The 15,630-nt window shown below is 36.2% G+C and overlaps 1 protein-coding gene across 1 annotated transcript; it reads right to left on the bottom strand.

Annotated features, from left to right (window-relative positions):
• Positions 1–168: 168 nt before the first annotated feature.
• LOC120130951 (auxin-induced protein 22D-like) lies at positions 169–1,619 on the bottom strand. The gene is made up of 3 exons (XM_039148096.1): positions 1,111–1,619; positions 747–1,028; positions 169–564 (listed from the first exon to the last, which is right to left on the bottom strand). Exons 1-3 carry the CDS (start codon positions 1,296–1,298, stop codon positions 492–494), a joined length of 543 nt encoding a protein of 180 aa, XP_039004027.1. The 5' UTR covers positions 1,299–1,619; the 3' UTR covers positions 169–491.
• Between the last annotated feature and the right edge of the window lie 14,011 nt (positions 1,620–15,630).

The raw sequence follows: 15,630 nt of genomic DNA, 5'->3' as shown, positions 1-15,630 counted from the left end.
TTTGAGTTTCGAAACTATCATTAACTATTAATGTCTGTAGAACATATTTGTACTCGGACGGTTGCCTTTCGCTGTAATTACTATGAAGATATTGATGATTCAATATTTGATATTGTTGTTTTCAAGTTTCACCCCATGCCTTCTTTGGAGTTGTAAGAAGCAAGACAATTAGACCTTAATAATTATTGCCTTTGATTTAATCATATTGTTACATATGCTTTTCCTGGGGAAAATTGTAAAGCAATCTATAGTATTTCCTATGTACAGTCAAGTCTCAAGTATATTTCTACATGCTTTCCTGCCTTTTGTTCTTGTGCTGAATGTTATTTATAAAGTACAGATACTCTAAGTAATGGAGGCCGTCTTGTTAATCTCCGAAACTTTCTTCCAGCAAAAAGAGCCCTTGACTTCCCGGGAAGAACAAATCAATCTTCCTCGTGGGATTTCGATGATCTAAGCCAAAGAAAATCTCCTTGTTCTTTGTGGGAGGCTTATACACAGCCCAAGCCCCTGGCTTCTGATCCTTTCATGATTCTCAGCCTCATGCAGGATGAGATGAACATTCTGTAAAACAAAAGCAAATATTGACGAGTTTATTGTAAAAGAACAGAAGGAACACATACAAGCATATATAATGGTTGGTTGTCCCTTTTTTCCCATATGTATGGGGTAAGGGGGAGGTAAGATAGTAGGTTGCCCCCAACATATATATGTAAAAGAGAAACAGGTTTGGGGAAAGAACTTACTCCCAGGGAACATCTCCAACAAGCATCCAGTCACCATCTTTGTCTTCATAAGTGGGAGCATATTCAGATCCATTGTACCCTTCTCTCTCTGTGTAGGCTCCAATGGTGAGCTTGAACATGTTCTCCAAAGCCTCGAGGAGTTGAGGGTAGTTTCTATAAATCTTGAGATCAATCTTTCTGAGATAAGCAGCTCCGTCAACGCTCACTTTTACATACCCCCCTGTGTCTTGTACGCAGTTTTTCCTGTATGATCTGATCGGCGGCCATCCTACAACTTGTTCCCTGCGTTCATACAAACAGTCAACCATTACAATCTAAACTTTGATTCCACTAAAAGTTTACAAAAACACAAGGTTTCTCTTACTTTGCAGGAGGAGCACTGTCTTGATGATCATCGTTTCCATCGTCTGTCACGTCGGAACTACTGATCTCCGATATAGTTCTCTTGTTTGGCCTAGGGGTCGTTTGTTTCTCCGGTTCATCGCTTCCTGGCAACCCCAATCGGAGCTCCGTTGCCTTGAGATTGAGACCATTATCATAATTCACTTTCATTATCAAAGCTAAAAACACTTGGGGATGTTGGTTTTTGATTTTGTGAGGTGTTGTTCCTTTGAGTATCTTTTTCTTTGTTACTATGTTGCAAAAACCGTGTGTTGATAATGGGAAAGAGAGGTGAAGGAAGCTTGTTTTATAGGGGGTGGATTTGTTTCAAGGCGACGATATCTAATGATCTTAGCTTCTGCATGCGTTCTCATAGATGGGAAACCATAACCCCACGCACGCGGTGTCGTACGCGCTTCCTTGACGGCCAATCAATGGGGTTACATGGAGGGGAAGCGCGTGGGGAGGATACTATGACAGCGACAGATATGGCTGCCTGTCACATGTGGGGGCAGCGTTGAGTTAGGGTGCCCAAAGTGAAGGGGACAAAGGAGAGACAAGCACAGCCGATGGTATTGAAGACTGTGGGCCAAAATGGACGGCTGAGATGGGGTAGTTTTGAGAGTGAATCCAGGAGCGTTGGATCACGAGAACATCTCATGTGAAGAAAAGAGGATCCCACGTGGATATCGATCATTACCTAATGGCTGATTTACACGTGGGGCCCTTCGTTTTAATTCATTGGGACACATGAAATGTGGCAATATGGTACCCTTGGCTTCACTCTTAAGGTCTTGGGGCATTGCCAGCCCAAACTTTGAAACCATCCCAAAACAGCTTTGTTGGGTAGTGGGCCTCTTTTACTTGGCGGTAATATAAACACTGAATTTTATGTTATAAATATAAAATATTAAAATATTATATTAAAATTGTAAAATTAGAACTGGATTGCTTTCATCCTTCATTTCCCTGCTTTGCCTTTTGGAAAATGGGAGGATAAGCAAGAGCTGCCTCTGGGTAAAAGGGTAAAAGGGGAAAGGGGGCACACGTGTGGTGTGATAAATGATGATGCTGACGGTAAAGGCCTCTGGGCCTACGTCCGCACGTGGCGGCCAGAAAGCAAAGCCTTAAAGTAAGAAATTTGGACTCTTACATGGAGAATAAGCCCAATTACCATTAAAGATCACCTCCCCCACCTATCCTTCCCTTTAATTATTGTATTTCGCCTTTGCTTCCCATGCCCATCAATCGTACCATGCCATCACATCACCATTTTCAAATACATACATACATGCATCATCATATGTAAACACCTCAACCCATCATTTTCTATATGGGTTCTTTCAAATTATTATTCTCCTTAGAAGGGGTATGATCATGTTACATAATGTAAATTTTTTTTAGTTTTACACTAATTTGGGATCGTTGGATGAGTGAAAATAGATAGTTGAGATTAAAAGTATGAAATGTCAAAATATTTATTGGGAGAAACAAGGAGTTAATCTCAGCCATATATTTTCACTTATCCAACGATCATAAATCTGTGTAAAACTAAAGAGTTTTATTTCCTAACCCCCTTAGATAATGAGTTTTAACTCACTAAGAACACTCTCATTCCTTCCTCGTCTCTTTCCCTTTCCCTCTAAGTAAGATTAAGAATATGCCAAAAAATTAATCACATTAATGATCATTTTCTCTAAAATAATAACATTGCACAAATTAATTACTAAAAAAATAAAATAAGATCCAACAAAATTAATGATACAAACAAATACCATTGCATGTAATGAAGGATAAACATCATCGACACTAACATAAAATACATATAACATGATGATATATTGACAAATTAACTTTATCATAGATCATTTGTGATATATAGTTAATAATGATAAGTTATCAACATAAACTAATCAATTTGAGATTCCAAAACAGTAATAAATAAGATAAGTGAACAAATATTAAATCAAGAGGCAACGTTAAATTCAACTTTAAAAATTAGGGTAAAGTACACAAATGATATTTCGACTATAGTACGATGCTTTGTTGAGTCCCCGATCATTAAAAGTTACAAAATGATTATTCAATTATTCATATATTACAAACTCGTCATTTTCCGTTAAAAAATTGATGGCAGTTTGAGGTGAACGTTAACCTGCTAAATATGATATGATAAAATATGATCTCCTAATCTTAAACGACTATCATATCTCAGTCATTACGTTAACATCCAATTCAAACAACTATCAGTTTTTAACGAAAAGGACGAGTTATGAACATATGAATAGTCAGGTGACCATTCTGTAACTTTTAAAAATCAAGGGACTCAATAAAATAACACCCTATAGTCATAGAGTCATTTTGTAACTTTTAATAGTCGAAATACTTAATGGAGTAGTACCCTATAATTAAGTGACCATTTATATACTTCACCCTAAAAATTGTTATAAACACGATACTTAGGGGAAAAGCTACAAGTTGTTAGCACGTATTAAATTCTTTTTATATTAATATGGGGGAGTACAAGGTAATATTTGTTCAAATATAACTCTCAATCATTTGATATTGAACGCTCACAACTCTATTCTTAGTACTCGAACTCGATATCTCAAAAAATAAAAAATAACAACAATTCATTTATCGAACGCTTTTAACTATAAGAAATTCAGTCATAGAAAAAAAATCCTTATTCAAATTCAAAAACCTTGACTTGGTAGCAATGACACGTGAATGTGGGTACTAATTCCATTAATTGTGATGAGTGCAACCCCTAATAATAGAAGTAAATGGGCCATTCCTTGCTTACATTGGCCTCAACCTTCCCACTTTCATACCTCTATGCATCGGATGAATTCTCCGGTTTTGGCCCCTTCCGGCAACCTATAGGTGAGACACTACCCATTAATACTTTCTTGGTTTCATTCTCTTTTGGTATCATAATCACCCATTATTTCTTTAATAATTCGATTTTATCTCGTCCACGTGGCCTTCTTCTCACGAAAAAAAAAAATTATTATTTTTATATTCGAGTCTTACAAATATATTATAATTTTGGGTATATTATGCATTTAGTACTTAAATTAGCAGTTTTGATATGTTTTAGTATCTAAACTTTAAACTTTTACCAAAATCATACATAAAGTTAATTTTTATTTCATTTTAGTACATTTGTTCTAACGTTAAGTTTTAGCACGAACCGAGTGACCACATCGATAAATGAATTTGATCAATATTGAACTTGGACTCGTAAACTACGTATATATGACTCCAAGTTCAAAGAAACTAAGACTTGGTCAATATTAAATCTATTTGATTAATTAAGGGTATCATAACATTAGGGCCTTGTCCTCGAGCAACAGTCGCCGATTGCATTAAATAGGACGGTTATGATTGCATGAATAATCTATACTGAGACGAACTTAGCGATATCGGTGGTAAAAGAATTGTTATTTTATGAGATCTCGAATTCGAGCGCCAAGAATGTTAAAGGTGTGAGAGTTTAATATCAAATGGTTGAGAGTTATCTTTTAAACAAATATTATCATATATTTACCCTAAATTATTAAAAAAAAATCTAAGCTGGTGAATTTAACACTTATATTTGTTAGCCTTTAGGTGGAAAATACATTGCATTTCAAACCATTTCATTTTCCCTCATAATTTATGTATCAAAACCCTAAATTCCATCATATATGATCTATTTGATTATAAAATTTGAGGTGATAAAAAGGAGGACAATGTTTTTGCTTCCAGTATTCCTAAATGGTATGAATCAAGTGATCTGTGTGGTAAAAAATATTGTTGTTATACCTTTAAGTTTCGAATTCGAGCATAAAAATATCAAAATATAAACATTCAATATTAAATAATCGAGGGTTATCTTTAAATAAATATCGTCTTGTAGTTACCTATATCGAAAAAGAAAACTTCCCTGAACGTAGCCTCCGTTTAGCCTCTTAAGATGCGAACATGCCATCATTTCATTATCATAAGTGCAAACCACAAACACACTTTTTTATATATAAAAAATCATATTATTATTAATAATAATAATTCGGAATGGATCTGTTGTTAAACTGGGATTTCATTAATTAACTGTAATAATATTTTATAGAGTAAATTATTTATTTAATTCCTCATTTATTTTGTGTTTTTAGTTTAATTATTCAATTATTTAAAATAAAAGCACATATAATTTATTTTTTATTTTAACTATTAATTATTGAATTAACGAAAATGATGATGTGACATAATATAATAATCTTTTTAATTCTCAAATCTTAATAATAATATGACTAAAACTGAAATACAATAATAAATAGGTCCCAAATAAGTAATTTATCCTAATTTATATTAAAAGCATAAATTTTCGGGAATATAGCTGCAACAAGATTCTTTAATGTATTTGTTTTCTTTTTTGACCATTTTAGTTTCTTCGGGTTCTTTCTGAACCCCAAACCCTAGCCATTTGACCTTTAATTAATTTTTTTATTATTAAATTTAAATATCGATGAACACAAGTACATGACCACCGCCAATAGGAAACAAAATAACAAAATGTGTTGCCAATAATAGAGAAATTATTATTTTATCAAAAAAATTAAGGGTAAATTACACGTTCCTAACTGAACTGTATTCTCTCCTATTTTCCTCAGCCAACTTTCAATTTGCTCACTGAACTTACAGATTGAATCATTTTTCTCACGCCTCCGATTTCTCTCTAACCTCTGAATGATGTGGCATTTTTTTTAAATTTTTAATATAAAATAATTAAAAATATTAAAAATATATATAAGGTGGCTGGATGTCACCGTCGGCAGTCGTAGATGGTGGTCGTTTGGTCCTAAATTTCATGTGTCGCTTCGCCTTGACACCTCGAGTTCGAATCCAACCTTCATTTTGTCGAAACTTGCTTCGAATTCCATGAATTTGAGATTGAAAGTGAGGAAGTCAAAACATTTCAGTCCATATTCACGTGTTTTGGGACATTTTTCGGTGAAACGACCACCAGATTCAGACTCAGGGGGTCGAGATAAACCGACCCATGAATTTTGAGACCAAATAACCACCCTCAATGACGATGGACGGAATGAAAATGACGTGGTGGCTGGCAGAGAGAAAATGAAGAAGAAAAGGAAAAAAAAAAGGTAAATTACATAATTCCTCACTGAACTTTACTTCTCTCCTATTTTACTCACCGTACTTTCAATATAGATTTCAAAACGACGTCGTTTTTGTGTATATTTGAGTTTTTCAAAATAACGTCATTTTGATGTTTGTGTCATGTCATAACATCGTTAACTACTAAACGATAAAGTAAGCAAAATGATTCAATTTGTAAAGTTCAGTAAGCAAATTGAGCAAATTAAAAGTTGAAGAAAATAGGAGAGAGGAAAGTTCAGTGAAGAACGGTATAAGTTACCCAAAATTTAAAGAAATCTGATCGTTGGATTACGATTATTATCAATGATGATATATATGTTTATTTATATTATTTTAAAATAACGAACAAAAGGATGAATGAGTGACTACTAGTTTCAGATGGGCATATTGTACTGTAACCTACCTCTGAATTCTAGCATTATCAATTTTACCAGTTGGAGGAAAATGGATTAATTCGTAATGCAAATATATTTAATTAATAGCTAGGGTAAAGTATATGAATGGTCCCCGATTATATGGTGTTGTTTTATTAAGTCTCTCGATTATTAAAAGTTATAAAATGATCATCCTACTATATAGTGTTGCTTTGTTGAGTCTATTGACTATCAAAAGTTACAAAATGATCACCCGACTATTCATAATGTTACAAACTCGTCATTTTTTATTAAAAATTTAACAAATTATGAGTTAAATGTTAATTTGTTGACTGCGATATGATAAAATATGATCACATAATCTCAAACAACTATATATCACAATCATCATGTTAAGGTTCAGCTTGGACATCCGTCAATTTTCTAACAGAAAATGACGAGTTTGGAACATAATAAATAGTCAGGTGATCATTTTGTAACTTTTGATAATCAACGGGCTCGACAAAGCAACACTCTATAATCGGAGGATCATTTTGTAACTTTTAATAATCAAGGGACTTAATAAAGTAGTAATCTATAGTCGCGGACCATTTATATACTTTACCCTAATAATTAACACTTTATTAGGGCTATAGTTAGGGGTATAGTGAAAAATAATTAAAAAACTGTTCAATTAATTAAATATAATTCTGTTTTTGGGGGGGGGGGGAGGAGGGAAGTGGGATGCCCTGTAGCGGCGCACATGGGATTGAGTTTGAGACGAAGGCGACATGCACATACATAAGCAAACAAGTTCACATGGCCACTTTGTGGGTCCCTTTATTTCAACCCCGGGCCCCCCAAAACAAATGAATCTTATCACATGCTTTTTTAAGTTTATTTTCTCGAGAAAATCGTCTCAGTGACCAAAAATGTCTTATAATATACGATTTTAATCAACTTTTTTCTGGATTTACCAAAATGACCAACAAAATCGCAATGCGATTGCTAATTCGCAACGCGATCTCCATTATCGCAAATTCGCGTTACATTTCGCGTTGCGATAGTTGGAAATCGCGTTGCGATAGTTAGAAATCGCGTTGCGATGGTCTACAGTGTCGTTGCGATTTTCCCAATTCGCAATGCGAATAAGTAAATCGCAACGCGAATTGGGTAAATCGCAATGCGATACTGACTATCGCAATGCGATACTTACTATCGCAATGCGATAATACAAAATCGCAACGAGATACTGACTTTCGCAACGCGATTTACATAGCGCCATTCGTATTAACGCGTATTTTTTTTTTCAAATTCCAAACACAAATTTTTTCTTAATAAATCGGAAATTGAACCGTCCACAGTAATCGCAACTCATAACCTCAAACCCAAAATCACAACACTCAGTCCCATCTCCATCTCTCACTCTCTACGGCGAAATCCGTCCCCATCTCCGAAGATTTCCGTCCCCATCGCCGGCGAAATCCCTCACAACCATTCACAGTCAAAAATCCCTCACAATCATTCAGAAATGGAAAATCAACCTCCGAGGGTTAGTTTTTTTTTTTTGAAAATTTTGCATTATTTTAGGTTTTTCATATTGAGATTGATGATAAGTTTACTGGTAATTTCAATAATAGATTAACCATTTCACTTAGATTTCTTATTAAATTCATTCGATTGCTGCCAATACTGCTAAACTGTTTAGCCTGTGAAGTTAGTATTTGTCTTTGTTTTGTCTTTTGGTTGAAGTAATGCAGAAGAAGAATAGTTTCGAGAATGAAAATCGCAACGCGGAAATAACTATCGCAACGAGAGAATCGCAACGCGAAATAAAAATCACAACGCGAAATAAAAATCGCAACGCGAAACCAAAATCGCATTGCGATTTTCATTTCGCGTTGCGATTCTCTCGTCGCGATAGTCATTTCGCGTTGCGATTCTCTCGTTGCGATAGTCATTTCCGCGTTGCGATTCTCATTATCTCGTTGCAATTTTCATTTCAACCAAAAGACAAAACAGTGTTGCAAATTTTAGTTTCAAGAATAAACTACTATTTATGTTTATTGTTTTTGGTATATCTTGACAGTGTAGTTTTTGGTATATCTAACTTGGTATGTTTATTGTTTTTGTAGAAATTTTTTTCGGCTTCATTGACATTAAGGAATAAAGTTAGCCTAGCCACTACAATTGCTTCGAAGCTTTCACCTGCACAAAGAAAATTGTTTGAAGAAACCTGCTTCGGGCCATGGCTGAGAGTATAACATCCGGGTGGAGATGCTAATTTGACCCATTTGTGGCTTCAGACCATGACTAGCGATCTACCCGACAGTATACAATGTGGTGAGGAAGAGATATAGTTTCATTTTCCACCGGCGTATACTTGTTTTGGGCGGAAGGAGTTCTGCTTAATCACTGGTCTACGTTTCGGACACGATGATGTAGGCCGGTACACTCGTCATATCACCCGTCCATCATGGTTATCCAGGGTTTTTCCTGATGAGTTAATAGAGAAGCCGAACTTACACGTCGACGACATGAAGAAATTGTTTAATAAGAAAGATGGTTTTACTCGGATGAATGACGTCGATGTTGTCCGAGTATGCCTTCTACTACTTTTGTATGCCGGCTTTTTAGGCAGAGAGGCCAGACAACCTATTCCTCAGGAGCTAATATTATTGGTAGAGGACCTAAATGCATGGAATCTGTTTCCGTGGGGTTCGTATATATGGAAAGCTACCTGGACTAAGTTGTCATCTGCCTTTGATGACCGCAAAAGTTTGCGGGGCGATGGGTCGAAATACACTTTGTCAGGCTTTGTTTGGGCCTTTAAGGTAAGAATTTCTATATAATATTTTCAAAATTATAATTAATTATTTAACAATTACTAATGTTTGTTATTATATTGTTTGTAGATTTGGATATTCGAGGCCTTTCCCGCCATGAAGACATATGTAATAAAAGCTTCAAATGATATTCCCAGGGCTATTTCCTGGAAGAGGAAACGTCTGTTGGATTGGGAAGACTTAATACCATATGCGACAATAAATAATGTAAGTTAACACAAATACTATCATATATAAACAAGTTATTAATAGTAGACGTTTAACTTTGTTTGAGTTTTTATATTTTTAGGAGGCCAACATTCCATTAATTAGACTGACACCCACGGAGGCTGAGCTTGCCACTGATTGGTGGCAAGCTAGTCAGCGTTTTCTTGATGGCATGAATGATGAGCAACCTCCACTTCCTCCACTTCGAGAGCCATCACCTCACCCAGAGCCATCACCTGATCGACCCGACTATACACCTCTACAACGAGAGCCATCACCTATCCCGTCACATCATCGAGCCTCTTCTCCACCATCACCTCATGATAGGCGACCGGCAAAGATGCCACGACTTCTATCTCCCTGTTCTCCACCTCCACGGGATGAGTCAAGGGAGTTACGTGATGAGGTCAATGCCTTGCGTGAGGAGATCGGTACTCTACGCGATAACGATGGTGCATGGCGTATGGAGGTGTCTACTTTACGTGGTGAGGTTGCCGCTCTATGTGAGATGGTAGTATCGTTGCAGAATGAGGTTCATACTCTACACAATGAGGTAAGTTTAAGATTTTCCATATTTAAGTTGATGATAAATTTACTCGTAATTTCACTTAAATTAACCATTTCACTTAGATTGCTTAGTAAATTTATTCGGTTACTGCCAATACTGCTAAACTGTTTATTAACACTGTGAAGTTAGTATTTGTCTTTTGGTTGAAGTAAATTTATTCGGTTGCTGCCAATTCTGCTAAACTGTGTATTCTTTAACACTGTGAAGTTAGTATTTGTCTTTGTTTTGTCTTTTGGTTGAAAGTTTGAAATATATTTGTCTTTGTTTTCACTGTTTAAATATCATGTATGTTTATTTACTGATATTTGTATTTAATTATTTAGCAGACCGATAAGGTGGATGCTTTACGTCGGGTTTTTCTTGCACGACAGAGTTCACGCATCAGACGGCGTGCACGTGCTATTAAGTCTCCGTATACCCCAATAGTGCGAAGACACCGCAAGAAGAAGCCCGACTCGCCTGTCATCCCTCAAGAGTCCACTCCTATCGTTGAAGAGGCCCCTATCATTCCTCGAGAGTCCCCTCCCACCGTTCAAGAGGCCACTGTCATCCCTCAAGAGTCCACTCCTATCGTTGAAGAGGCCCCTATCATTCCTCGAGAGTCCCCTTCCACCGTTCAAGAGGCCACTGTCATCGTTGAAGAGGTCCCTCCCACCATTTAAGAGCCCGATTCACATGGCGTCATATGTAGGATTCTTGAGAAACCCTCTGATGTGTCGGACATGATGGATTCAAGTTGGCTCTCGTATGAGTTACCGACCAGTACCATACCGGTATCTGAAGTGGAGAGGAAAGAACTACCGGACACAATTCTGGATAATACCCTTTGGGCTAAGACCGCAGTTGATTTTTATCTACATGAGCGAAGTCAGGGGTGTTTCACTGACATATGCAAGCTCAACGATGATATCTATTTGTTGCTTGATCAGTCTTGGTGGGGCGTATTATTAGGGGTCGAAGATAATGGCTATTTTGATGGAGGGGTAAGTCTTATATTTTTCTTATATTTTAATTTGATTATTTTTTTGTAAATTTATGTAAGTTACTAATATATGTCTTTTTTTGTAAAACAGCATATCGATGCGTGGGTGTCACGTCTTCTAATAATTAGGAAACTTAAGGAAAATAAAAGAAATACACGATATACAATTATGCTGACGTCTTTTAACGCCGTTCACTTGAAGAATCAACAAGATGAATCATTTGCGTTGGGCAATGGACAAGCTAAACTTTATCCTGCATGGTGGGAGGTCGATAAGGTTAGTGTTTATTTTAGATTGAGTTTAAAGGTATTCATAAATAAGTGCGCAAATGAATGAATTATTACTTATGATTGCAGGTGTTTATCCCTGTTTTGGAACGTAACCATTGGCTTCTCGTCGAGCTTCAGATCCCATCCCTTAAGGCAATAGTATATGACAGCATGATAAATTACATATCATTGGCTGATTTAAGAGATATTATTAAGGGATGGAGCTCTTATTTGGCTAAATTCTTGGATGCGATAAATTATTGGACTCGTTCTGGAAACAAGAAGCCAAAGAAGCTCAATATTACAGTTAGCAGAGACGAGACCGCACCACAACAAACGAAAGGACCCAGAGGGGATTGTGGTCCTCTTGTATGCTTGGCGTTGGATCGTTTGATCACAAGAAGTATAAAGTATCTACCTCCCACCGATATAGATAGAGCTGCAGTAGGCTTGTGGTTTCGACATTATATGGCTAGATCGATATATACGAGACGCTGCCTACCTGCATCCGCGTTATAAAAATGTCCATAAACAATTGGTATGTTTATAGGCTTGTGGTTTGAAAATGTTTGGTTAAGTACCTAGAATTCAATAATTTGCTGTTTGTAGGTTTTAGATGTGTAAAAAGTGTTGTTTGAGCAAATGTTTGGTTTATGCAGGTTAATCTCAGAAGTGAGCTGCGTGAAAATGATGTATGGCTGCAAAAGTTGATTCAATAGTAGAAGTGTTATTTTCTCTAATAATTATTGCTTATATTTTGATTGTGTAATTGATTTGTAAAAGGTGATTTGTAAAAGTTGATTTGTTTAATTGATGTTAACATAATTCTTATTTGTGTTTGTTTAATTGATTGAAATGTAATGGTTGATTTTGTTGATTTCAATCTGCATTATGTTGAAGGCAAAAAGTACTATCGCAATGCGAAATGAAAATCACAACGCGAAATGAAAATCGCAACGAGAGAATCGCAAAGCGAAATTAAATTCGCGTTGCGATTTTCATTTCGCATTGCGATTCCCTCGTTGTGATTTTCATTTCGCATTGCGAAATTAGCGTTGCGATTTTTATTTCGCATTGCGATTCTCTCGTTGCGATTTTCATTTCGCATTGCGATAGTAATTTCCGCGTTGCGATAGACATTAAGATGATTGCCTATTAAGTGATAACAACTGAACAGATCATAGCAATTTTCAAACTCAAGTTACTAATACATGCCTAACTGAAAATGTTAAAAGTTCACACATAAAATCTACATAATACAACGTTTGCATTTAAAAATCACCTAAGTTAACAGTCCCAAAAGGTGAAGCCAGTTGTGATTGGGATTTTAAAGATGATTGCGATTTTGATTGCCTTTTTCTTGACACCATATGAGCTTTGGATTTTGATGATGATCCATATTTTGGTATAGGAAAAGATGATTGTGATGGCACTGGTGATCCACATGTCAACCTTGTATGACCACTTTCCTTGCACCGACTACATGTCGATCTCTTCTTCTCTTCAACCTTAGACGGCATACGATCGTGACTTTTTGGTCGGCCATGTAGCCTTCTGTCCATGGCTGGTGGCAAAACTGTTTGTAAGTCATCTGGTATGTCCCACTCAGAAGGATGTGGAATAGGGTAGACAATGTCGGCATAAGTCTGTCGATATACTTCTGTAGTGTAGCAATCCATAGCGTATGTGCTTGAATCATCTTGGTTTAGATGAAGAGCAACTTTTATAACATGGCCACACGGATAACCATATGTTTGCAATTTCATACAACTACACGTCCTTGCATTTAGATCGACAAGCCCATTTAAGTTATTATCCAATACTTCAAACAAAGTGTTTGAACATGGTTCAACTCTCCATGACGTTGACTTCACAACACGTTTCGTTATCTTTTTTTCAGTCCATGGTGTAACACGATGTTCCAATGTTCCTGTAAATTTAAATAAATAATACTTAGTAAAATATATGATAAGTTACAAATTCAAAGAAATAATACCTGCATGGTTTCTTTTCTTGTAGTACCACTGTTGAATAGAGGCTCGAAAAAACTCCATTAACATAGTAATGGGTAATTTCCGGGAATGACGACTTAGAGCGTTGATTGATTCTGCACTATTAGACGTCATGAAACCATATCTTGCTCCAAGTTGATGTACTCTTGACCATCTTTCAAACCCGACATCTTCTAGTGTTTGAGCACACTGAGGCAAAACACGTCTTAAACAGTTTATATGCTTATTGAAATCCACTTTCCGATAAGCTTTTACAGCATTCCAGTATGTCCATTTGTGCTTTTTTATACCAGCATACCTTGATTTTAGATTTCTATACAAATGAACACCACAAAGTCCATGAAAAGCATCTGGGAAACATCTTCTAACAGCGTTGTCAATTGAGTTTGCCCTATCGGATATGATTGTCAGATTGCTAATAGGACCTATGCAATCCCTAAGATGCCCCATAAACCATGTCCATGAATCAGAGGTTTCAGATTTGCCAACCCCGTAAGCTATTGGCAATATCCCATTGTTAGCATCCATGGCTACTGCTAATAAGTTTATTCCAAGGTATCGACCTTTCAAATGTGCTCCGTCAACTATAATAACTGGGCGCATGCAAGTAATAAACGAACGAATCTACAAAATAATATACACAAGAAATATAATCATTTAAATGTGAAATGCATGTAACTTACAGAAATGAGTCAACAGAATTATATTGATTTACTAACCGCAGCACCAATGGCGATAAACAGCAACTCAAAGCGTCCATCTCTATCTGTTTTGATATGAGTTACCGACCCAGGATTTTTCAGCTTTAAATTGTGACAATAAGCCGGCAGTTGGGCAAACGATGCTTCTGGCGACCCCCTCAACAATTCCAAGGCATAACATTTGGCTCTCCAAGCTTGAGAATATGATATACTAATCTTGAACCGAGCATTCATGTCAGTCATAATTTCATGTCCCCGATATACCCTGTCATTCAAAAACATTAACTCAGCCAAAAAACCACCCAACACCTTTTTGTTTGTCTGTCTATGGTTAGGAAAAACTTGGGTTCTTGAACATGTAAGTTTATCAATAAAAGTCCTAACTTGAAACATTTCGTAATCTTTTATCCTCTTTGCAATCATACGCCACATACAGTTTTTGTCAATCATATACCTTGTTTCGAAACGATCTTTGCTTGATTTGTTAACTTTTAGTTGATAGCCATCTTCCACACATTTCGTATACAAAGTTATCTTCAAGTCTTCCTTTGTATCAAAACAATCATCTTTCTTGATACGAATAGCTTTTGTGTAACAATCAACTGCTTTCTTTACCAACTATTCTTCCGGTATCTGAAGTAATTCTGGCATATTCCAGTTATACTCCCGTGGCATTTTCTTTTCTTCGGGGACTTTTTCTTCTTCTTTTTCTTCTTCTTTTTCTTCTTCAGGATTATATGAATTACAGAATGGATGTTCAACATGTTCATTCACAGCCTCCACTTCCTCCTCATTATCATCAACAACATCTTCCTCGGCAACGGTTGTTTCATCATCAAAATTCGGGTATTGACCAATATCAAAATCATTACACGCAGGGTCTGTTTCTTCTTCTGAAACATCATCAAAATCCGAGTATTGACCAATATCAAAGTCTGGGTATTGACCAAGATCAAATTTCGAATACTGACTAGTACTCACAATTTTTTCTCTTAGCTCATCATCGTCTAATTGGTCAATACGAAAACCGGAATTTGGTGCTGAAAGTTGATTGGGATTTGGATTAGAGAAAGGTTGTGGGTTTTGAGAAAAACTTAGTTGATTACTACCCGCTACTGACCCAACAATACTACTTCTAGGTTCAACAACATACAATGTAACATCATCACTTGAAACACTAATGTAAGCAATGAATCGTTCAACATCTTCATTGTCGGTTAACAAATAAACTTTACCATTCCTCTGATAAGATAGCCTAAATCCACTTAGGGGCTCTAAATTCAATTTCTTTGAAACACGTAACATTAGAGTTTCATAAGTTAACTTTTTTAATGACAGTTTTAGTTGAAGATTCATGGGTAAAGGCATATATTGTAAAACACCATGAACATTCTCCCATGA

Source organism: Hibiscus syriacus, unplaced genomic scaffold (assembly GCF_006381635.1).
Source record: "Hibiscus syriacus cultivar Baekdansim isolate YM2019G1 unplaced genomic scaffold, ASM638163v2 tig00110548_pilon, whole genome shotgun sequence".
In the NCBI taxonomy this organism is placed as follows: Eukaryota; Viridiplantae; Streptophyta; class Magnoliopsida; order Malvales; family Malvaceae; genus Hibiscus; species Hibiscus syriacus.
Note: the sequence above shows the minus strand (reverse complement) of the source record. Positions and strands in the feature narration are given on the sequence as shown.

What these genes read in the sequence shown, in the direction of transcription:
- LOC120130951 (XM_039148096.1), bottom strand. Translation starts at nt 1,298, where the DNA reads ATGAAAGTGAATTATGATAATGGTCTCAATCTCAAGGCAACGGAGCTC. An exon ending in GACAGTGCTCCTCCTGCAAA is followed by an intron (nt 1,029 to 1,110) that starts GTAAGAGAAACC and finishes GTATGAACGCAG; the next exon opens with GGAACAAGTTGTAGGATGGC. An exon ending in GTTGGAGATGTTCCCTGGGA is followed by an intron (nt 565 to 746) that starts GTAAGTTCTTTC and finishes TTTGTTTTACAG; the next exon opens with AATGTTCATCTCATCCTGCA.